Source organism: Suillus bovinus (genome assembly GCF_016758785.1).
Source record: "Suillus bovinus strain UH-Sbo-P2 chromosome Unknown EDB93scaffold_40, whole genome shotgun sequence".
Taxonomy (NCBI): Eukaryota; Fungi; Basidiomycota; class Agaricomycetes; order Boletales; family Suillaceae; genus Suillus; species Suillus bovinus.
In genome coordinates this window covers 71,582-93,307 of record NW_024542096.1, presented here as the reverse complement: position 1 = coordinate 93,307, position 21,726 = coordinate 71,582, and the positions used below count along the sequence as shown (strand labels likewise).

General features: G+C 47.1%; 8 protein-coding genes across 8 annotated transcripts; 3 read left to right on the top strand and 5 right to left on the bottom strand.

Annotated features, from left to right (window-relative positions):
- Positions 1 to 144: 144 nt before the first annotated feature.
- On the top strand, positions 145 to 1,163 carry EDB93DRAFT_567495 (uncharacterized protein). Its single transcript, XM_041456740.1, has 4 exons — positions 145 to 447; positions 507 to 559; positions 607 to 830; positions 889 to 1,163. The coding sequence occupies exons 1-4, from the start codon at positions 278 to 280 to the stop codon at positions 1,009 to 1,011; spliced, it is 570 nt and encodes a 189-aa protein (XP_041306220.1). The 5' UTR covers positions 145 to 277; the 3' UTR covers positions 1,012 to 1,163.
- A 761-nt stretch (positions 1,164 to 1,924) lies between these two features.
- On the top strand, positions 1,925 to 4,702 carry EDB93DRAFT_1338123 (uncharacterized protein; the record flags this gene model as incomplete). The annotated part of the gene is made up of 14 exons (XM_041455383.1): positions 1,925 to 2,114; positions 2,324 to 2,462; positions 2,516 to 2,585; positions 2,644 to 2,712; positions 2,762 to 2,898; positions 2,953 to 3,118; positions 3,232 to 3,314; positions 3,360 to 3,432; positions 3,482 to 3,509; positions 3,561 to 3,864; positions 4,151 to 4,190; positions 4,372 to 4,403; positions 4,453 to 4,518; positions 4,611 to 4,702. The coding sequence occupies exons 2-14, from the start codon at positions 2,402 to 2,404 to the stop codon at positions 4,700 to 4,702; spliced, it is 1,221 nt and encodes a 406-aa protein (XP_041306219.1). The 5' UTR covers positions 1,925 to 2,114; positions 2,324 to 2,401.
- A 2,501-nt stretch (positions 4,703 to 7,203) lies between these two features.
- EDB93DRAFT_1154585 (regulator of chromosome condensation 1/beta-lactamase-inhibitor protein II) lies at positions 7,204 to 10,173 on the bottom strand. The gene is made up of 17 exons (XM_041449830.1): positions 10,074 to 10,173; positions 9,998 to 10,022; positions 9,869 to 9,922; positions 9,487 to 9,808; positions 9,291 to 9,426; positions 9,136 to 9,240; positions 9,002 to 9,083; positions 8,868 to 8,955; positions 8,711 to 8,812; positions 8,645 to 8,663; positions 8,539 to 8,587; positions 8,371 to 8,480; positions 8,233 to 8,317; positions 8,020 to 8,176; positions 7,762 to 7,966; positions 7,277 to 7,706; positions 7,204 to 7,229 (listed from the first exon to the last, which is right to left on the bottom strand). Exons 1-16 carry the CDS (start codon positions 10,123 to 10,125, stop codon positions 7,687 to 7,689), a joined length of 1,611 nt encoding a protein of 536 aa, XP_041306218.1. The 5' UTR covers positions 10,126 to 10,173; the 3' UTR covers positions 7,204 to 7,229; positions 7,277 to 7,686.
- On the bottom strand, positions 10,174 to 12,433 carry EDB93DRAFT_1154582 (uncharacterized protein). Its single transcript, XM_041449829.1, has 7 exons — positions 12,004 to 12,433; positions 11,610 to 11,954; positions 11,248 to 11,557; positions 10,997 to 11,196; positions 10,523 to 10,948; positions 10,440 to 10,470; positions 10,174 to 10,381 (listed from the first exon to the last, which is right to left on the bottom strand). The coding sequence occupies exons 1-7, from the start codon at positions 12,118 to 12,120 to the stop codon at positions 10,359 to 10,361; spliced, it is 1,452 nt and encodes a 483-aa protein (XP_041306217.1). The 5' UTR covers positions 12,121 to 12,433; the 3' UTR covers positions 10,174 to 10,358.
- EDB93DRAFT_1154574 (uncharacterized protein) lies at positions 12,423 to 14,057 on the bottom strand. Its single transcript, XM_041449828.1, has 7 exons — positions 13,555 to 14,057; positions 13,408 to 13,512; positions 13,224 to 13,360; positions 13,024 to 13,172; positions 12,934 to 12,967; positions 12,698 to 12,895; positions 12,423 to 12,650 (listed from the first exon to the last, which is right to left on the bottom strand). Exons 1-6 carry the CDS (start codon positions 14,048 to 14,050, stop codon positions 12,782 to 12,784), a joined length of 1,035 nt encoding a protein of 344 aa, XP_041306216.1. The 5' UTR covers positions 14,051 to 14,057; the 3' UTR covers positions 12,423 to 12,650; positions 12,698 to 12,781.
- Positions 14,058 to 14,102: 45 nt separating this feature from the next.
- On the top strand, positions 14,103 to 15,166 carry EDB93DRAFT_1251815 (Tgs1 protein; the record flags this gene model as incomplete). Its single annotated transcript, XM_041453205.1, has 3 exons — positions 14,103 to 14,328; positions 14,390 to 14,581; positions 14,640 to 15,166. The coding sequence occupies 3 exons, from the start codon at positions 14,103 to 14,105 to the stop codon at positions 15,164 to 15,166; spliced, it is 945 nt and encodes a 314-aa protein (XP_041306215.1).
- Positions 15,167 to 15,274: 108 nt separating this feature from the next.
- EDB93DRAFT_1154573 (acid protease) lies at positions 15,275 to 17,385 on the bottom strand. Its single transcript, XM_041449827.1, has 8 exons — positions 17,266 to 17,385; positions 17,133 to 17,215; positions 16,664 to 17,081; positions 16,511 to 16,605; positions 16,199 to 16,450; positions 16,108 to 16,145; positions 15,913 to 16,057; positions 15,275 to 15,851 (listed from the first exon to the last, which is right to left on the bottom strand). The coding sequence occupies exons 3-8, from the start codon at positions 17,014 to 17,016 to the stop codon at positions 15,496 to 15,498; spliced, it is 1,239 nt and encodes a 412-aa protein (XP_041306214.1). The 5' UTR covers positions 17,017 to 17,081; positions 17,133 to 17,215; positions 17,266 to 17,385; the 3' UTR covers positions 15,275 to 15,495.
- A 1,350-nt stretch (positions 17,386 to 18,735) lies between these two features.
- EDB93DRAFT_567209 (isoprenoid synthase domain-containing protein) lies at positions 18,736 to 20,321 on the bottom strand. Its single transcript, XM_041456738.1, has 4 exons — positions 20,228 to 20,321; positions 19,591 to 20,165; positions 19,252 to 19,540; positions 18,736 to 19,195 (listed from the first exon to the last, which is right to left on the bottom strand). Exons 2-4 carry the CDS (start codon positions 20,028 to 20,030, stop codon positions 18,860 to 18,862), a joined length of 1,065 nt encoding a protein of 354 aa, XP_041306213.1. The 5' UTR covers positions 20,031 to 20,165; positions 20,228 to 20,321; the 3' UTR covers positions 18,736 to 18,859.
- Positions 20,322 to 21,726: the final 1,405 nt, after the last annotated feature.

Genomic DNA, 21,726 nt, shown 5'->3' with positions numbered 1-21,726 from the left:
AGCGTCAGCATTGCTTTTAGGATTCCCCGGCGGATTTTGTGATCAGGGTGTGTTATAGATTCTCATGTTTTGTCCTCTGACGTGGCGTGCCCAGGTTACTAGCAAAGGGTAACAACATAGTATTTGCATTACTGTCCACCAACCTCAAGGCAATTTCAAGCCACCTCAAATGAACAACTGAAGCTTATACGGGATTCCCGGATTTCTATCCCTTAGTTTGCCGTTCTATGGGCTTTCGAATCATACCTCGGTTTGAGGACCTGAGCGCTTCAAAGCGATGTCAGGTTTAGTATGCCAACTTCCCAAGTTAACGTCACTTGAGCCTTTGTTTCTGACATTCACATTTCCTCTGCCACCGCAACTGACAAGTGCGGGACTCGCCACACCCGGGCCGACTGCGGCTGTAGTGCGGATGGGGAAAGGCGGAGCTGTGGCACTATTATTGTTGTGAGTCATAAAAAAAACTAAAAACCTTAAGACGTTGACGTCAATCATATTTTCTGCAGCATGGCCGTGACGTCTGCAGCTAGCACCGATTGGGCAATGAGAGCTCATCGCGGTATCGGATATTGTCTCATGCGCACGCGCTCGCTCAATCAATCTAAGGTCGTATGGTTACGAGCCGAATGTCACTACATTATGCTCGTTTACAAATGCAGTGCATCTATCGTTCCTACTCCACAGGTGCGGAGATTATTCGTGTTTCATACCAAGCGATTTGTGCTCGGGCAATATGGACGGGATGCTGCGGTAATCATAAATACTTTTTCCAGTCACTCACGCGGGAATGTATTGCCTTGTGCCACAGCTTCACCAAGCAAATATCCTGGGTTAGTTGAGAACGTTCACTGATATTTATTACATCGGAACTAAACCAGGTTTCCCTAGATGTACTATGTCGGGTGCGTGGACCACTTGACAACATACTTGCTCTCTGTGCGGTGGCGCAGGGGGATTGCGCTTAGTCCTGCCTGCAGTCATCCCTATCATCCTTACGGCGGTTTAGGTTGATTGGTGCGTTGGGCTTTTGTGTGGCTCTACTATTGGGGCTATCCTCGGGATGCTGGCATTATGATCGGCTGCTGGAAGATTAATGGAGAATGGAAATCATTACTTATCGGTTCCGTATGCAACAATGCATCACGATGTGACAACACTGACAAGCTATTCAATGCTACATGTGTCATCACCATAACCAACTTGAACTTTGCATTGCCAACATTTGGTCTTAAAGCTAGTTTTATTTCATCTAGGCTCATCACCGCCTTCGTGTCTAGTTGCAATGTGCCTGCATGCAACTGATTGACAGTCGTGTCAGAACCTGACGATTACAATTCCGAAGGTCCGTCGGGGAAGCATAATTTGCTCCAGAGTGCTGCAGAGCACTCTGTAGCACCCTGTAACACTCTGTAGCGCAATACACCCCGCTGATGTGACTCGGCGGACTATTGCGATGCTGGACAATTCGGAAAAGAACGACTCCGATTCGGATGCTGGCATCTGACAAGAAGCGCAAATAATTGCCGTCGGATTTCGAGGGTCCAATTGTCCAATAGGACCCATTTGCAACGACATCCTGCAGATACGGTATCCACTATGTAGCATGCGAGCAGCGTAGCAAACAGTTTTACACAATTTGGGTGACATACTCCATGTCAGTAATCGAACCAGATGCACGAATTTCAATTGATGACGACGGTGAAGTGGGTTTTTATGATCAGGACCTTGAGCAATATTCTTCTCCTTGTTAAAGTCGCGGAAGGAGATGTGATTGTGATCTTGAAGAGACTCGGGGCTTGCGTCTACAAAATTGTACATAAAATTATGATCAAATTCGCGAGCAATCGACTAATTGACCCTGCGTCGTTGCGTTGTGGAATATTATCCGGATCACCGAGCTTGAGTCAATGTTATGGCTGGAGACATCATTTTTGCCCCATGTCCTCGATAATTCACCATGCATGTTCACCGACGACTGGGACCCACACTGTGTACGTTAAAGGAGTAACGAATGGCATATCCTAAATTGGAAATCCCAAAGCTACTGACCCCCGCCAACTTGGCGGTGACTCGAACTGAAAAGTAAGCAGAGTTTCACGGTTTTACATGTAGTGGTACGTATGTGGTTTTTTGACTTAGCCGAGTCCGATTCGCTGGGATCGGAAAATGGATCCTAGGTTCTTCAGTACTGTATAGCGCGCACAATTTTGGCATGCCGTTAGTGCTTCTTCCGACAGCGCCAGGGTGACCCTGGGTCTGCTCACGAACATATATATCTTCACCGATAATTGTTCGATACTCCTCTGACTGTCTAACTTCGCAGTGGGGCACTCTCGACTTTCGGTTTCTATTCAACTTTAGTCGCTCCTTTACTGGCGTTCCCAGTGCCCTCAGGCTGCTCATGCCAGCGATGTTCCCCTCTATCATCGATCCTGTTGCACGCAATATCGCTATAATAACATGTGCGTTCCAACCTCTGTCTGAACATTCTTTCAGATTAATTTAGTCTCATTAGCGACATGTACTGTGCTCATGGTCCTCGAGTATTTTTGGTTTGTAAAAGACGAAGTTCGGTTGGTTTGGCCGTGAGTACCTGTTGGCTTTTTGCTAAACGCTATTGATGAGCATTTTTCTGGCGAACAGGCGATTTCTGAAGACCACAGAAGCAAAGTTTTATATGGTGACCAGGTATGCTGGCTTGGCCGGCCAAGGGTAGGCGGTTTTTGGCAACTCAAGGTCGCGTCTTCACCCCTGTCTCTAGCTTCAACAATTGGTTTGCATTCAGGATGGTCTCTGGAGTTCTCAACAGTCCATCCACTTGCAGAGCATGGTACTTGTACCAGACCATAACGACCCAATATTTGCTGTTTTCAGTAGAGTTATCACTCATGCTGCGGGGTATGTGGCTTTCGGTCTTACTCTGGGTGACTGCTTATTCGCCCACATTTGCAGTGTACAAGATGTACCATAAAGACAAATCTATCTGTGCACTCTTGATCATCTTTGGTGGCACACAGTTTGCCGCCATGGCAGCCAATGCTCGATTGATGATCACTGGCACTCGCTATTTCCCCACTTGCGTCATAATCTCGCCTCATAACAGTCGCATCTATGTCGGGTGAGAATTTTCTCATTTCTTGTATAACTGATCGCCGAGTCGAGGACCAGCGTCTCGATCATTGTAACTTTCATGTTCATCCTTGTTACAATGTTATGGTGATTCTTCGGAAGCACATCCGGCTGGTCAGAAACTCCGCGTGCTTGGGTCAGGCTTGCGGTCCGCGACTGTACCTGCACGGCCATTGCGATAACAAGTAGGTTTGGTGTACTTGTTTGTTCATATATGCTCATAACTCCAGCGATCTTAATCTTTATGTTTCTCTGCATCACGCGCATCGTCAAGACACAGATGAGTGGAAACATCATCTTTTAGTAAGTATTGCGTGTATAGCAAGTTTCTCTCCTCACTGAATTTCGTTAGCGTACTGTTTTCCTGCCTTTGGTTTGCTGTTGAGTGCAAGATCATAGGTAGTTATTCTCTTCCTCATTCACTTTTTCAGGCTGGACGCATAGTCCTTCACCAAGAAAAGTTTCGTCACACCCAAGATATCCAGAAGGCTGTTCTTCCTGACCCAAGTCGATGGACTCAGACGGTCGAGGTGGACCCTGATGACATTACACCTTTTGATGACCTTGATGCATGTCCGACAAGTCCCTCCGACTTGAAGGCCGAGTCATTTGAAGTTTCGACCTCGTTCGATTCTATGTCAGGAATGGGGGATATCGCTGACGAACTTTGCGAGGACAATATACCGCTGTCGAACTGCATACCTGCATTCATGCTCATCGAAAGGTGCAGCAGTAGTGAGAGCTCGGGCTCTATGAAGTAAAGTAAATCCATTTGTTCTATGATATGATCACGAGTTCCATATCCATAATACTGTATCACTGATAGTTCCACATTGCCAGGCATATGATACCACCTCGAGATGTGCAAATAGTTGCCCAGGTTCGGGAACGCAGCCTGCATGATACACGATACAGTTGATACTTTTCAGTGCTTATGCTATTTTTACGAAGGCAGTAATGATTGAGATCCCTATACCGCTCTGACTGTTAGTATGCGGTTTTGTACTCGTGCGTTCCCCAGACTTAGGGTATGTGTCCGAAGAAGTTATACGGTACATCCCGTGAGTGCAACTTACTCAAGGGGCAACGGACTGCTTTTGATAGCATAATTCTATATCCGCATGTTACACCAAATGACTATCACCTTACAACTACCGTGACTAGAATTATAAGTACAAGCCTCATTGCAATTACTTGTCAAATGCTGTCACACACTAGCTGTGTTATGACATTGACTAGTAGGCTCTTTGATCAGATTCAGACTACTACGGCCGGTAAGGGCTTCGACTCGGAAACATTGATGTGAATTGCGCAGTCTTGAAGGTACGCGCGTCGACTATCTTTTGTCCCGTGAGAACTTGACATGTCTGGGCCCCGATGTCGTGAGCAGTGAGCACCCCTGGCCGGGAGGTCAGGCCCGTCAGGGAGGAAGATAGTGGCGCGTTATTAGTTTTTTTACTGTCTTTATGATTGTCATACAGTACATGATTCCTCATTCCGTTTCAATCCTACCCGACCTTCACTACCGACTTCTCAACCGCTTCATCCACCGCTTCAACTCTCTTTCAGATGAAGTTTCATATCCTCAGCTAGTGTACGGCGAATTTCGAATTTTCCGACATTCACGGGTGACTCGGAATTGCTGTATTTCTCTTCCCCATGCAACTCATCAACCCGAACCCCGCATCACGGACGAATCAAAAAAAGAACCTTGTTGTCATATTCTACTGTACGCAATGAACTACGTTCTTTCCCAGCGACCCAGTTCTCTCAACATTTTAACACTCGAACAAGCTCGATTCATCATGGGTAGTCTTATTGTCTGAAATAGAAACGATGCGAATTTCACCTGGCGGGGATGATATTGAGTTAAGTTCAGTAGTGTGCCTTAAGAGTGCATCAATCGGCTCCTGCGTTGCTGCATCCCTCAGCCCGGCAGCGTTATCGCTGATGCGAGTTTCATTGACGAGAACGAGACCGAGTAAATTATTTTAGTGTGCCCCATAAGGTCCACCAACGGGTTGCTGTGATACTACACCCCTCACAACCAGACAGTGTTATCGGCCGAGCCAGAGGTAACTGAAGAAGTGTGCCCCGCAAAGGTCCGCCTACTTGCAGCTCAGTCACTGCATCCCATAGCTGCACAGTGCCATCATCTGATCCAGTCGCAATGCAAGGCCCATCTGGGGAGAGTAAACACAACTGATGTGTCCGCTGAATCTGAACAGCAGTTCACTTATCACGTCCAGATGCCAGACGAAGAGTATTCAAAAATTTTGTAGCACATTTTGGGGATATCGCAGAGTCGAGGGGAGGGAATGGTAGTGCTGATACACAGAGATGTGGCGTGCTGTGCAAAATCATGCTCCCGAGGACTTGGATAAACCTTTGCACATTCATTGCAGCCAACGAGGCATCTCCATATCCAGACTAGCCCTGTCACTTTGCTTGTATGGTCATACGAAAGTTACTTGTGGTTGAGTGTCAGTAATCTATTATCAACCATGTGTTCACCTTCAGCCATTGGGTAATGCGCGGAAGGGCGGGGACTGCGCATCTGAGCGCCTTGATAATGCCGAGGTCCCAATCCAGAAGAGCAGTCTCTGATAGTTGAACTAGTAATTTGACTTCATCTGTGAGCTCCGTTTCGAAGACTGTTGTTTTTACGTGGGCAGGATGACGCAGAAGGGTGGGTGATGCACTTTTCAACTTGTTCTCGCAATCCCGGATCTTCGGAATTAGGAAGATGCGAGGATTCTAAATCACAAATGCTGTAGGAAAACCCATGTTCCATGCGAAAGAAAGGTCGTGTTGTACCTTCGACACGTCAACGAAAAACTGCTTGATTGGTTCGTCAGGAAATCGCAGAAGGATGCATGAAGTGGTCGGATGGGGGTAGATGGGTTCGTGGTACCGTTGAGAAAAGATCCCATGTGTTCTATCATCACTCGCTCGTGTCTGTAAAATGGCCCGCATAACATTCAGGGATTCTAAAGGGAGGGGTTCAGCTGCGCCAAAAATTTGTCTGATCACACTTGTAAAGCTGTTTCAGCGAGGGCTGTGAATTCTGTCCAAAATATTCGTGAGCCCTTCCAGCTCCTTCGATAGGTAAGTGCGGATGTCACACTCTATGGTGGGTAATCAAATGTCGTCCATGGATATCCGTCGAATACGCCGAACACCTACAAGTTCAACCTCGATGTTGCAAAGGGGATGATAATCTGAAAGTTACCGCGAATTCGAAGAGTCGTCGAACACCTAGTTTTCCCGCAAGAATTTGAAGAAAGCGGAACTATGTCTTGACATTCAGGAGAACAGGGTCACGGCCACGGGAATCACTCGACTGCTTTTGTACGATCACATACTACCACATGAGCCTTGTTCCAGGAAATTCAGAATCCTCACTGACTTACAGAAATCTTTTGAGTTACATTCTAAAAACTTCCTTTTAAACCGATAAATTTTTGCCACGGTATCTGCTCTCAGTGTCCTGGAGGAATAATGCATCAGAGTTAATGAGTGAAATGAAAACTGGTCCTTATCAACGACACGCTAAGCTTTCACCGGGTTACTTCACTGGATGTGCGGGTTTCTGGAGGAGGAAGATTTTGCCTTGAATTCCTTGATTGATTGTGTTCACTCACTGTTTGACATTTATTGGCTGGTCACCAGTCTAGTCTGACATGGTTCATGGATCCGTCTGAGCGAAGTAGGGTGCGATAAGTAGTTAGAGTAAAGTCGTCCAGCTGGACGACTTGCAACAGGCCATACCCTTGACTGCCGCACCTAGAGGCGATTCCTATTTGCTGCTGTGCTGCGCCGGCCAGACTTCAAGCGCTACTTAAACCCGTGATGGGACTCCGAAAAGCGCCAGGAAGTCGAAGGAATTTTCATTCATATACCGTTTGTCAACAGACAGTTGAAAATGCTGTGTTGATTGCGGACATGCAGGAATGATGCATGCACAGTGTGATGCAGGTGATGTACCCGAGACTTGCCAGTGGCAAGTACAGGACACTTTAAGTTGCGACATCAAAGATCTAACAACATAAATTTTAACGTCAGAGATATACTGTGAATCGGAGTCCGAAGAATTGAAGGCGCGTGGTTTATCAGAGGAAAGTGTTACATAAGTTGATTTGTGTAGCGTCAACGTTTCATCCATGTGCATGCGGGCTGTACCATCTTCCTTCCCGAGCTACTTTCATGGTCAGTTAGCAGTCATGCCATAATCACACCACCGCATTGATGTGCTTAACAGTCACAAAATGTTGCACGCATTTGTGATTTCCAGCCATCAGAAAATGATGATTTTGAATAGAGTGGAGGACGAGTTGAGTAACATCTACATATAAAACAACAATCTCGATAAAGATGGAGAATGTAAAAAGACTATGTACAACTTCAGGTCAGTAGATAACATCAAGAGCAATAAGACCCAGCTAAACGTTACACCAAGAATCCGAAAATAGTCAATGTAATACACAAAGAATATTTCCACAGAAGGTATAGTTCTCGGTATGGTATGTTTGGGTCCTGCATATTTTCCATGTATCGTCATTTTTTACGTTTAGGAGCTACGAATAGACATCAGGTATCAGTATGTCACAGAAAAATCAATTAGGTCCTTACCGCCTTCTTTCGAAGACGAAGTCGCTTTCCTCTTCGTGCCCCCCTTGGTTTCCGGCGACGATTTGGTGCCCTTCTTTCCGGACGATTTGGAGTCGTGACCTGAAAGGGCACCCAGCTCATCGACGCATTTAGGACAGAACCATTCACCTTCTGGAATGGCCTCCAGAGGAGGATCAAGGCAGCCCAGGTGGTATGGATGGTCGCACTATTGATTCAATCTCGTAGGTACTGTCATCGAAAGTTAAGACTATAACCAACCTTATCACATTCCAAGGCAGGATCGTCGTCCCCGTTATCTTTGTCGCAAACTACACAGAGTTCAGGGGCGTCGACCTCAAGGGGATGACGTGGCAGATCAGAGAATTTAGCATTTGGTTTTGCCAAGAACAGGGTGGTATGTTGACCAGCTGCCACGCTGGATGGGATCATATAAACACAGTACCAACGTGCGAGCAGAGGATGATGCTTTACCTTATAACCTCAATACCGGCTAGAGGCTGGTGAGAAGTGGGTTTTGTGGCGCTTTTTGGTTCATCAGGTCCTAGGCCGAGTTCACCTTGCAATCCTCGTTCAGGCTAGATCAGTCATCCAGATTCTTCTGTTACTTACCATATGATGCATTTTGCCCCCAAGCAACTGTCATGACACCACCATCGTCATCACTCGTGAGAGCGAAATGGGTCACTCCACCGCAACTGCCACCAGATATTTTGCAACCCCTAATAAAAAGTACCGTATTCGTAAATCAAGAAGCAAATCAAGAAGCACAGATCCTACATTAGATCTTGGATAAACCTAAATGAGGAGTATGGCGAGCCAGAGGATCCTACCCAAGTTAGCTAAGTGAATGCATAAATGAACCGAGCCGACAGTTGATGCACACCTTCGCCGCTGTTCTTCCACTGCAAAAGGATCAGAAAGAACACACGACTGCCTGACGTTTACGGACCTTTCCGGCCATCCAATACAATTGTTGCTTGTCCAGAACTACGGTATTCGAAGGGCCGGCGATAATATGAGCGCCCATCGTTATTTCATTCGGTCCGGCAAACTAAGTTAAACTATTTCAACGCCAGTTCGCAAGGGACAACCGAAGCAACACGTACATTTGGGACTACTTTAGGGGTAAGGACGTCCTGTTGGTTGCCCAGACCAAGCCGACAGTAGCCGTTGTAACCCCACACGTACACAAAGCTAAGAGTACTTGAGTGACGTATCATTGAGTTTAGATGGTACGTACCCTTGGGAATCGAGCGCTACGCTGTGCTGCGGCCCGCACGCGATGTCTATGATAGTCTTATCGTCAAGTCCTTTCACGGGTACTTTATGAACGGATCAGCCAATGATGTTTGCCAAATGCATGTCGAAGCTCACTAGGCTCCGTCTCGACGTCAAACGCTGTCTTATTTCCGGTAATAATATGTTCTCCCGTCCTACCATTTCCTAACTGTCCCTTCTCGCCACTGCCGAAAGAGAAGACTGAGAGACGTCAGCTGGCAGAAGAACGAAGTACGTCAAGGGGTACATACCTTTGCCATCATTGGTAAGTACAATGGAAAACGTTATGCCCACTGCTGCCTTGACAACATGCTGTCTTTCGCCATCAAGAAAAGGCCCTTCAATTGCTTTAAAAGCGGGTATCTGCGCAACGACTGGATGTCCGCACTGACACACCCCAGCCGGTCAACCTACACAACAACAATCGCGACTAAAAGCACGGCTCACCTGACCCAAGTTATTCGCTCCCGCAGACCAGACTTGTCCATCGTCACCTACTAACAAGGAGTGATTACGTCCACATGCCGCATGCACGAATCTAGTGCCTTCTTCTGCATCCAAGTCCGTCGGAAGCACGCGTAACGGAGTGTCTTCAGATATCGCGTCCTCTCCTGACACGCCAAGGGCAGAAGATGCATTCCGCCCAAACATCCACGCTGCGCCATCCACGTCAAGAAGGATGAAGTGACACCCGCAACATGACGCGTGTATGGAAGCAATTTTAATATTGCTGAGAGAACGGAGGATATGGGGCTCGAGGAGGTCTGGTCTGAGATATGGAAAACTGTTTTTGAGCTGATGTAACTATGCTGGCTAACGAACGACGTACGCATCAGGATTGCCTTCACCTTTTCCACCGCGTTCTTTCCTCCCTAGTTTTGGCCTGTGAAAAGCGCACAACATCCATTCATAAATACCCGAGCTCAAAGGACTGGTTCGTCGCTCTGGACTCGCTCACCAGTCCGTCCCACCGCAAATTAGTACTGTACTCAAAAGTTCAGGTTTTATTCATAGGAGTGCGACGTGGCATTTACCTCTTCCCCAGTTTGGGTCTTGTCTATCTGTGGATGTGGGTGATTTAGCCATAATACTTGGAGGTTGGTTGCTGTGAAGAATTATGCTCAGCAGGCGCCAGCCAGTTTGAGTGTTTGGGAGATTTGATTGCTGCTTTCGGATTTGCTTTAGCGCTCTAACTACGATGCACGACGAAGGACACTCCCTCGTATTAAACGACCCGAGAACAAGCAACTATCGCATAATGACAATATTTAACCTCAAATCTGTAACTTCCAAGACAACCACCAACCGATCCGTGCCGATCACTCACAAGACCCAATGAGAACTAGCCAAGCCATGTCATTTAAGTTAGAAACAAAAAGCTTCCAACTCAAAATACTCACGAATCGTAGTTCCGCTGCGCTTGATTTGGTACTAACGTACTCGGGTCAGCACTACATTAAACGCGGTCGCGTGACGCCCTCACCTCAAACTCATCTCCCTCCAGAATTATAGCATCACCATGAACTAGGGTCATGGAAAGTTCCAACGGCGCTTGCTTGCTCTTTTTGCCACCAGCACCTTTCCCTTTTCCGGCTGCCTTGGCATTCCCTAGATTACCTGACGGTCCACATGCCTCCCCCAAGGCAAGGGGGTCAGGTTGATTCATGACGTTAGGGTCGCCACCAGCTTGGCGGCAGTTGATTACTGCTCCCGACGCAAGAGTTTCCGAACAACCGTCATCCACAAGCTGCGACGCACTTAAGATCCGTTCGCTGTCGATCTCCATGCGGTCTTCCGCGCCTTCAATGGGGATCTCCGTAAAACCACGTTTGGGTACTAAATTCATGACAACTTCGGCACCTAGACAAATGATGGTGACAACGTGGCTCTTCGCATTGAAAACGGCGCCCTAGTCGCTTTTAGGGAAAAAAAACATCGAGTGTCCTTTCTGGCTTACCCGTTTCGAGCCCGGAGTAACCCATGCCTGAATCATGATATGGTTGATGTTGGCATTGTTGACTTCACCATACGTTTGCATATAGTGAAGCAAGATATCCTGGATGTCGAAGACAAGTCTAGGTATTTCAGGTTGACCTGGTGGATCCCCAGAACAGATATGCCCGTGATCGAGTTTCGTGGACCAGGTAAAATAAGGGCCTGAGATTAAATTTTCGCACGTTTTAAAAGCCAAGCAACAAGGATACATACTATGTAAGTCACTGCGGGAAAGAATAACATCTTTCTGTATGTCCAGGAGTAGTTTCGTTGCATCCTGTTGCAATATTTCTTGGTTTCCGGTGAAGACATGTTGTACTCTCACACCGCTGTTGACTTGATATGTCAAATTCCGCATCATGTCGTCCCACGAGGTATCAATTTTGCCAACTGACGAAGGCGCATAATCGAGAGGATCCCGTATGGGTAAACGATGATGTGGTCCTCGAAGCGCTTGTAACGGATCAATGTGGCAAATCAAGTCATTATCATTGGTCGTTGCTTTTCCCTGCTCCAGTTTACGCTTTCACCATAATCAGCAAGGCTCGACAACGCTAGTTGCGGGAAAAAATCACTTTGCACTTGGAACTCTGGCAGATCTGGTGTCGAAAATACCTCTGTGCATTAAGCATCCCGCAGTCTCTGCAGTACCAGCCCCTTGGAAAACACTCGCTAGGTTTGAAGCCCGCCAGGAGGTCCAAAGGCAGAAAGCTGAAATAGAGGCTGTTCATGTCTCTGGGTATTTTCACCGAGCCAACACCCTTTTCGACAGAATCGATCCACCATGGGTGCGATTTCTCATTGATGTTTACCAACAACCCTTCTTCGCCTCCCGGTGCCCATTCCAACGTAAGGCGCCATTGTACGCGTTCGCACTTCTGAGTTTTAGAAATAGCTATAGTGGTGTTTTTGATATCTGCCTGCAGGGAGATCAACAAACGTGACCAGTAAAGCGAGCAGAGAACTGACATTCAGATCAGATATGACAAATAAACCCAAGCAACAGCATGCGTACTCGGGAGGGAGCTGCAGTGGTATGAGACCGCTTTCTCGAGATACGAAAACAAGTAAGGGGGTTTTGTCCATGCGACACTGATCTAACGTCTCGATCTCAGATGGTCTTTGTTCAGGTATTCGAGGTTGGATTTGAGGAATTACCGAGGAAGACACCACTGGTGTATCCAGTTCTGGAACTAGAGACGGAGACAAAACCGTTGGCGATGGTGGATCTAGCACCGGCACTGGAACTAGAGACGGAGACAAGACTGTTGGCGGTGGTGGATCTAGCACCGGCGCTGGATCTGGAGACGGAGACAAGACCGTGGACGATGGTGGATCTAGCACCGGCACTGGAACTGGAGACGGAGACAAGACCGTGGACGATGGTGGATCTAGCACCCGCACTGGAACTGGAGACGGAGACGAGACCATTGGCGGTGGTGGATCTAGCACCGGCACTGGAACTAGAGGCGGAGACAAGACCGTTGGCGGTGGTGGGTCTAGCACCGGCACTGCAACTAGAGATGGAGACAAGACCGTTGGCGGTTGTAGATCTAACACCGGCGCTGGGGCTAAAATAGGCAACTGTGACATGACTATGGTATCGGATTGCAACACTTCTCGTAATCTAAGTGACAGAATAAAATAATTTGAACAAGCCCACCTTCAGATCCTGCAGCCAGAGGTGCAGTGAACGATGAGAAATCGAATTGGGCATGATCGCTTTCGATGGGGGTGAAGGAGGGCACTACATGCTTGACAGGCTCGCATTCTTCCACCTAGATTTGAGATCAGGATGCAAAGCCTCGCAAATATGCCGAGTGCTAACCCGTGCTGCCAGATCACTGTTGTCGGAGGGCCTCTTGTCATGAGTTATGTCATCCGAATCGCTATGCGTACAGGTACGTCGAGCTCGTATCGATAACTCCATTCCCTATAGTTCGACACCGCCTGATCAGTGAACAAGGGTATAAAAAAGAAGGAACCCACAAAACAACTTCCAAAGTGTTTTTGTCTCTCCAGGAATACTCGGGGTGGGGATGCTCTAGGAACAATGCGGGCATTTCAAACTGCCGCCATAAAATACCCGTAATAGACTTGGTAAGTTCAGGGAATATCGATGCAATTTCTGCACGAGACTGGGTATCTAGTTAAATTCCATTTGCATTCATTATTTCGAGGTACTTCACATTTGCCCAGACTCTAGGCGTGCAAGGTGTGGAAGGAAGGGTATCGATTGTGGGGAGAGCTGCGCAGCTGTCAACCGCACACTTGGTTTTTGGAGGCCTAATGAAAGTCCAAACTGGCGCTGTAGAGACTGCAGCATCTATTCGGACGCGTTATGTGCACGAATGGAAAAATCTGACAAGGTACTGACCGCTCCTAGTTTCCGGGTTGACTTTAAGTGGTATGTTCTGAAGGGGGTCACCATCGACCTTGTTCCCATTCCCCTTACATTTGGAAGTTTTTTCAAGAGTACTTGAAGAGTTCGGATGTGTCAATTTCAGTTTCTTGGGTGACGGCCAGGATTTGAAGAAGTTATTATGGGTTGCTTGGATGTTGAAGCTGATATTGGCGGCGATATAGAGGTTGGTGCACGTTTTCTACCCTTGGTCACCTTGGGCGCAGGAAGCTTCTGATAGCCTGGTTGAGTGGCATGACAAGGTCGCTCAGTCTTGGCGCACCGATCGCAGGGCAAGAGACGCGAACAAGTTTGCTTTACCGAACGACAATGGACACAGGAATAGGGAACAACAGGTACATATTCGTCGGAGGGTGTTTCACGAAGCTCGAAAATGGCGCGAGGATCAATGGCTTCATGATAGGTCGTTGGATCGAGGGGAATGATAGGTCGACGAACTGATGGATGCCAGGCTCGTACAAAATCTGGTACATCATGATCCACGTCCATGTCGACATCCATCTCCAAACATGAAGAGAGTATGGACTTGATCAGGAAGTAGTGACTTACTTCAAACTGGAAGTTGATGTGACAAGCCGATAAGGCGTCTATCATAACTCCGCGAATCACAAAACCAACGTGTCAGTACTTGTCGTTTGTAACGTTCATGGGCAAAAAAACAAAACTCACCGGTTTATCTCGTTTCCTGCCACAAGAATTTCTTAATCCAAACGCTACTAGCCTTCCAGAAAAATCACAGAATCAGAGCAGACCTATAAAGAAACGCAAAACGGAAAGCCCTGCCAGTGATCCTGTTCACACAAGATACGATGCCACCGCCCTAGTTCCTCACTACACTACCGCTCACGAGGTTCCAGAACATCTTCAGAAATGTCCGTCATGCCAAAACTTAATATTTCAAGGACCCTTTGATTCAGTCCCGCTGTCTCTCAGATTTTTCCCAACGGAAACGTTACTTTTCTCTATACGACCAAGGATGTCTATTAGACGAAGAAGGCTGGTATAGCGTGACACCTGAAAACATTGCCATACAAATTGCAGATCGCTGTCGATGCGATACAATCCTCGATCCTTTCTGTGGCGTCGGAGGAAATGCGATCGCTTTTGCAAAAACCTGCGAGCACGGTGAGAGGCCAGTTCTATCGCTCACCCCAGTCTTGTTGATTTCATCCTCACAAATTAGTCATTGCCCTGGACATCTCCCCAACACGACTCGCTTTGGCTCGTCATAATGCTGCTATCTACGGTGTTGCAGACCGCATTGAGTTTATCCTCGCAGACTATATCTCATTTGCGAACGCCTATCTTTCACGACCCCAGTCAACGCGCAGTATTGACGTTGTCTTCTTGAGTCCCCCTTGGGGTGGCCCAGGATACATTTCTCCCACCGAAAACCATGCCTCTGCCGACGACAATGCGGACTCCCAGGATGAACTAGAGACTCACTCACAATATAGTCTCTCGAGGATAGAGCCGATTCATGGAGCTGATTTATTTCGCCTGACGAAGCGTATTTCGGATAATATTGCCTACTTCCTTCCCAGAAACACGGACTTGAATGAAATATCCGCCCTGGGCCTACTTGAAAAAGACGAAAGCGTCACCCCTGATGACAAGTCTCGAATGATTGAAGTGGAGGAAGAGTGGATGGGGTCAAAGTTGAAAGCTCTGACTTGTTATTTTGGTGGTTTAGTTGCTGGGCAAGTCTGACTTCACAGCGTCAAAATTGGTGTAACATAAACACATTTTCTGGAGTATTCTTGGCTGTGTGTTCCTGTTCATGTTTCAGAGTAATTTGTGTGAAGTGAGGGGCATTACACTTTGAGATCTTGCGCTACGAGTCACAGCAGAAAACTACTCGCTGCCAATCCCTGTGCTTGACACTCAGACAGCCTGCAACACAAACCAAGCGTGTTGAGAACAATCTCCTTCCTCAGATGTTCGTGCTTGGCAACTCAAGGCAAGTACGTCGAGAAGGTGTGCTTACTAGTCCAAATACATCAACATCCAACCCCGCTTGAACATCAGGTCGAGCTGACTCACGTGTACGCAAGGCCAATGCGGTTCACATCGGCGTCGAAGACAACATAAAACTTCTCCAAGAACTTCTGACCGATGATGAAGTCTAAGCCTTCACCGCTGTTACCATCGAGGCTACTGATGACGCCGTATTGTACGCCAGCCTTACCACCCAAAGCGGTGTTCTGGTTCAATGGGATCAATTGTGCAGCTGTATCCATACTGAACACGCGACCATTGATCGTAAAGTTAAGGGGTTGCATGTGTGCGATGGAGGAAGAGGGGATGACAACGAGGCCAGTGTCAATAATGTCGAGGTGGGATCCGGGAATGGCGTCTAAGTACCTGGCAAGGAAATCTTTCGCAAGTAGGATCACTACGATAATGTGGAGTTGGAATTGGGTAGTACGAGTGATATTGAGTCAAATGATACGCACTGGCAGTGCCCGTGTCGACTATGCCGGCGGTTGACTGAGGAATAACGGTGTGCGTGCCATATGTCAAGGAAGTTACGTTGATGCCCCAGGAGTTCGCTGCGGGGAGAGTCTTGGTAATTGGAGCGTAGGTTATTTCACCGGTGTGCTGGCGGGCATATCAGGAATTGCAATAGCGAAATATGGAATTATACGCACAAGAGCATGATCAATACCACCATATGTAATCGCTCCATCTGTTCGATGGATCAAATAGGTTACATGTAAGTCGGATACGATAGAGGCGTACTAGTGTCATTGTAAGTCTTTGCTGGTGCGAATGAAATACCAAAAATGTCATTTTTGATCAGACCCTGCTTCAAAGCATTATCCATGAGGGTTGGAGTCAAGCCAGTATCAGGAGAGAGTCGGCCCTTCGTGAGATCAGTTGGCCCAATGCCAATCATGCCGTCAACGCCGTCAAATTTTGCGAATTTAAGAGCATCACCGATAGATTGACCTGTGATGACGAAGCCGGGTGCGAGAGTTACTGTGTCCTTATCTGATCAGTAAGGTCATATCAATTTATATATACTAGAACTAAGTGCTGAGGAAGACAAACATTCGATACCATTGATAAATCCGGTCCCATAGACGATATTGATATTCTGTCCAGTGGGGACACTAGTTGGTGTACGGACATACTTTTTGCCCGTTCTGCACGTCGTCAACAATCATTCAAGTTGCAAGAAAAATCCTCTACAAAAGTACTGACCCGACAAAAGTGTTGGAACTCCCCGTGTCAATGACTAAATTGTAGTAGGTGGGGGGACTGCCGACACCAACACTCGTGGTGTACTGTACATATGCCAGGTTTGAAGCTGGGACGGTCTTTGGGTCACTGGCTATCTTAAAGAGCGACGCTCGCGCACGATCAGCATGTGGAGACCCTTGAAGGTACGGCCCAGTACGCTCGAGCTTTGTCAATGGGATGGTGACCAAGGCCCACGAAGTAGACATGCTGGCCGCGACGATAACTGAAAACAGAAGGGCGGAGAACGATCGCTGCATGATGACTATGGCGGAGATTTTTACCCGTTTGCATGGGTGATGGAGCCGACAACCCATTTATACCAAAAGTATGTGCCTATGGGCAGCAATATGAGGTGGGATGAACACAAAACCCATATAGCCTTTGATTCAAGAACGTAAGCGACATCTACTGAATAGCAGTAATATAATACCGTTAATACCACGACCTACTGCAGCAGTGCGTGGGTACTGTGGCGCAACAGAGAATCCGGCATTGCATAACCTTCGCTAGGACCTGTTACCAGACTTGTAGGACAGATTAAGGAAGAGAGTAGTTCGAACGACCTGTTGGATGCGAACACCACAAGGCTCACGAACGGTAACGAGTTTCCCCTAGTTAGGCCGTATACCACATACTAGAAAGACAGCAGTCGTTTCTTCTTGATCCAGATTGTCTGAAACAAACTTGAACTAGCTGGTTACACTCTGCCAACATAACGGATTATTGGAATTACTGAATCGTTGCATTGCGGCTGTGATCTCGGAAAAACGTAGTAGATGAAAAAAGTAGTGGAACATGAATCAGGCGCGGAAGATAATCACGCTAAGTACCAATTCAAGTAAAGTGCCGTTCAAGTTGAACCATTTTCCAGGGCAAGTCTAGAACCCCCCGCATAAAACAAGGCAACACGACGAAAAGCAAAACCGTACAATTGTCCAATTGGATTATACGTCACAACACACGAGCCTGCGGCGCGTCCAAGAAGCTGGAGTTTTGCCAAGGACCAGGCAGAACTTTCAACTCAGGCAACACTAGCATCGGATATCGCCTTTCATGGCTTTTTGGCAAAAGTTCAAGCGCCTTCGGGCTCCTGGCCATCATGAGAAATACCTCGAGTCAATGACCGTCGAGGACGCCAATTATCCTACTGAAGCCCTGTATACCATGAAGCTGCTAGGACTGACACCGCGATCATGAACTCCATATTTCCAGGGAAGAAGCTTTTCGAGCGAGGAAAGACGATGAACTGTTCTTGCGGTTACGCCGTTGCATAATAATAGACAAGAAAAAATTGCAAGAAAGAATCCCTACAGACTACCAGTGGCCACGATGCGCGCAGGTCCGCAGGAACTCGTCTGAGTAAGCTTCATGATCAAGCGGAGCTTTACAAACGATACATCACCAACGCGGCACCCCAGCTTTAACCTTCGCTGAAGTAAGACTAGTTGCGTAACGTTCATCGACATCCGCATTGCAACCCATATCTTTGATCAAGGTCATCCACCCGAATTCAACCATGTCAAGATCAACACAGCTTCAAGTTCTGACGCCTATGTAGCTCGATTTGGTTTCCATTATAGGCATCTAAATGTAGGAGTGCTCGTGATCAGGAGGGAGGGTGCTGTTGCGTAATTGGCAGTCTGCCCGCTCTGGAACGAGAGAGATGGAAATAATTAATGGATCAAGCTCAAGATTTGTATTAGACGTTTCAAACTCATCAGTTCGTACCAAAGTTTGAAACATTACTGACGGATCGTGTGGTGAGTAGCTGCACTAGTACCATAGTTTTCTCGTAATTCGAGTCTGCTTCTGGCACCTGCAGGATGCACATTCACCCAAAATGAATGTTGTACTCCGAATCTAAACGCTGCATGTAGATTGTTTGCATAACTTATACAAAAATGGAACATATGTACATGCTACCATAGCAAGTGTACAATTCTATACAGCAGGAACCAGTACTATTACACACAACAGCAAAAATCAAAACGTTCTGAGCAAGAAGTGAGGCGAATATTCAGTAGTAAAAAAGCAGCTTCAAACATAGGAAGACATGGATAATGATGTGACTTGCTATAATGGTAGCCATTGCAATGAGAATCGTGCAATATAGGCAAGAAGCGAAAATAGTCTCACATAGAGCAATAGCTGTGGATTTCACAACGGTTGCTTGGGAATTAACTTGACGATTCTGTCCCGCTTGACAATATGCGCGTCCTTCCCGAAATAACGGGCGCCCTCGAAGGACCACTGCAGCGGACCGGTAATCCAATTCTGCAGTCCTTCGACGTAGATAGCCACATCCTTGTCAATTTCTTCTCCCCACGAGGGGAGAATAGCACGGTTTTCTTCGAAGCGTTGAAGGGAGATATTGCACAGCTGGCCGCAGTGGTCAACAGCACCTTGCAGGTCGAGACCTTGATGGACCATGAGAACAGCAACCAAATTATGTGGGTTATGGTGAGATTGCTCCTTGTTATAGGAGAAAATATCCTGTCAGCAGCGATATCAACAGTGCCCCGACTTTTGACGACAGAATGAGGTATTACATTTGACCAAGAAACGAAGTCATTGGTAGCCTCCTCCAGGGCCATGATGACCGGGTGCGAGACTACTTCGTCTGGAAGATCAATCCGACTGACAAATTCGATAAAGGCAAAGCAAGCCTTGCAGCCGCTCAAGTCGCGCCTCAATTCGATGTAAGATTCAACATCATAGATGTATCCCTTGGCGAGGTTGTCTACCTCCTTTGCCGCAGAGATGAACCACAAGTCCATGGTATGAATAAAGCGCCTTGTGCAGCCAGGGCCGCCAGTCTCCTTAAAGCGACTGAAGTATCTAAAAACCGTAGGTTAGAATGTGTGCGTGGCAGAGAAAAATAGACACACGATTTGCACAAAATTCCACTAAATCTTTCCGTCTGGAAGTTGACGGGATCGCGGAACGCAGACATGCAGCAGTCACGTACTCCCCACGCATCATTAACATCGGACTTCTCGGCCTCGAGCCAATCGTCCATTTTGAACGACCAGGCCAGAAAGTCCGCACAGACTCTGAGATGGAAAGCATCCGCATCAGGGTAACATGATGAAGCGAAGTAACCTGGACGCAAGATCGTAGTATATTTGGTAGCCTCGGGCTCTACTAGATGAGCTTGACTACAGAGCCATTGTCCACAGGCGCGAGATACCGGGTCACAGTGAGGGTTCAGTCGGATGGGGTAGCGGCAATTGGTGAAGAAGTCAGGTATGATGAACTCTGCGGGCTCTGTGCCAGAACAAGTGTCAGTGCAGGTTGCAGTAGGAGACAGGGAGGTTGTCGGACTCATATCGTGAACGTTGAGATGAGCGAATTGAGAAATCAGAAACTCAAGTTGTGAGACAAGGGCTCTGAGATATGTTAGTCTTTATATTTATGCCGATCTTGCTAGCGGGTGTATCGTGTTGGCTCAAGCCATCGCATGCTTTTGAAAAGTAGGGTACACCGGTCAGATTGAAAGAAAGAAAGCGGGGGTGTCTCACATACCCGGGTACCAGCAAGGTTTGCATCGCGCTTCTATAAACAAGGTGAAACATCGCAGCGCTAGGCTTTAGAGTCTCCTATGTCACGGAAAATCTGAGTCAAATGCGACGCGCTATTCCATAGACAGGATGTACAAAGAACAAGACTTTTCTTACTACGCAGGGTGTTATGTTTCAACGTTTTCGTATCAGTATATCTCGTCTGTGAACATGACGGATCGCTCACCTCGAGCCTTTTGCTTTGCATTCCATTTCTGAAAGTCGGTCGTATGACTAGTAGAGGTAGTCAAACACAAAGATGATGAACCTCGTATCTGACCGTTGGCGGCGGCGATTCACTTGTATGTAAATCAGGATTGACGAACCCACCTAAGATCTGTTAGTTGACATCACGATTCATGATACCATATATAGAGTATCAGAACTTCATCGGATCTGCTGGGCAAGCCAAAGAAGGCACAACGGCTAACCACATGTCAACTTGCAGGTTTCAGGGCGGAATACAGATTATAGATAAACCTGTCGAGGAAGAGTATGATTGGTCCGCTCGGCTCTGCAGCAGTGCGAGTTGGAGACCACCGCTCAATCAAAATGCTAGTCATCTAGCGCGTCAATCACAGTATCTGTTGTGGTGACACATTAATGGCCACGAAACACGGAACTGCCGTGAATATCGCCCGAATCCGTCTCATGCGATAACCCACCATCGATAGTAGTTCCTATAAAGCTTGTTTGTCACCATGAATGATCTGCTCAAATAATTCAGGTTGTGCTTCGTTGCTCAAGTGATAGATGCGTTATAGTCACATCAGCGTCCAGAAATAGGTCACATGACTCATCAGAAAAAATCCTTGTGAAGCCTGCTGTAGTCGCAAGTCGGGAGATATGGCAAGAACAGAGCATTCTGAAATGAGGATATTGGCATAATTTCCAAATCTTGGTGAATCTTGGTGAGTGTGTGGCACGTACCGCACGTAGCCTATATTTTCTATGTCATTGTGAGTACACCGATTGAGGTGAAACATAACGAGCAATGTTTGATGGCCGTCAGGGAGCAACTGAACCCTCTTCCTAGCCCAGTAGGGTTCGGTCCTTCCGACTTCCACTATGCTCCGTGGAACAATTCCCAAAAGCTTTCATCATTAAGTCGAAAGGCAGACGTGAGGAGCAGAAAGGAAGGTAAAAAAACTTTAGGAAAACAACAATTTACGTCTCGGAATGTATTCAAGTAGATTTGCGAATAATCATGGACTTACAACAAGAGAATACGGGCCCGGGGATGGAGTGAAACTACTAATGTGTCATGCAGACACTGCTCAGAGTCCGTCGGTGCTCCTCTAATGAGGGTACAAGATAGCGCCTATAAAAATTGGGGGTCCAAGGAGCCCTTTATAGAAGACGAAGGAAGTGAAGTGAAACTAGTGTGTCGTCAGAAATAGAGACATCATTCCAGAATGGCGGTAAATGGTGGTGTAGGATTAATCCAAGATTAATCACGTAATC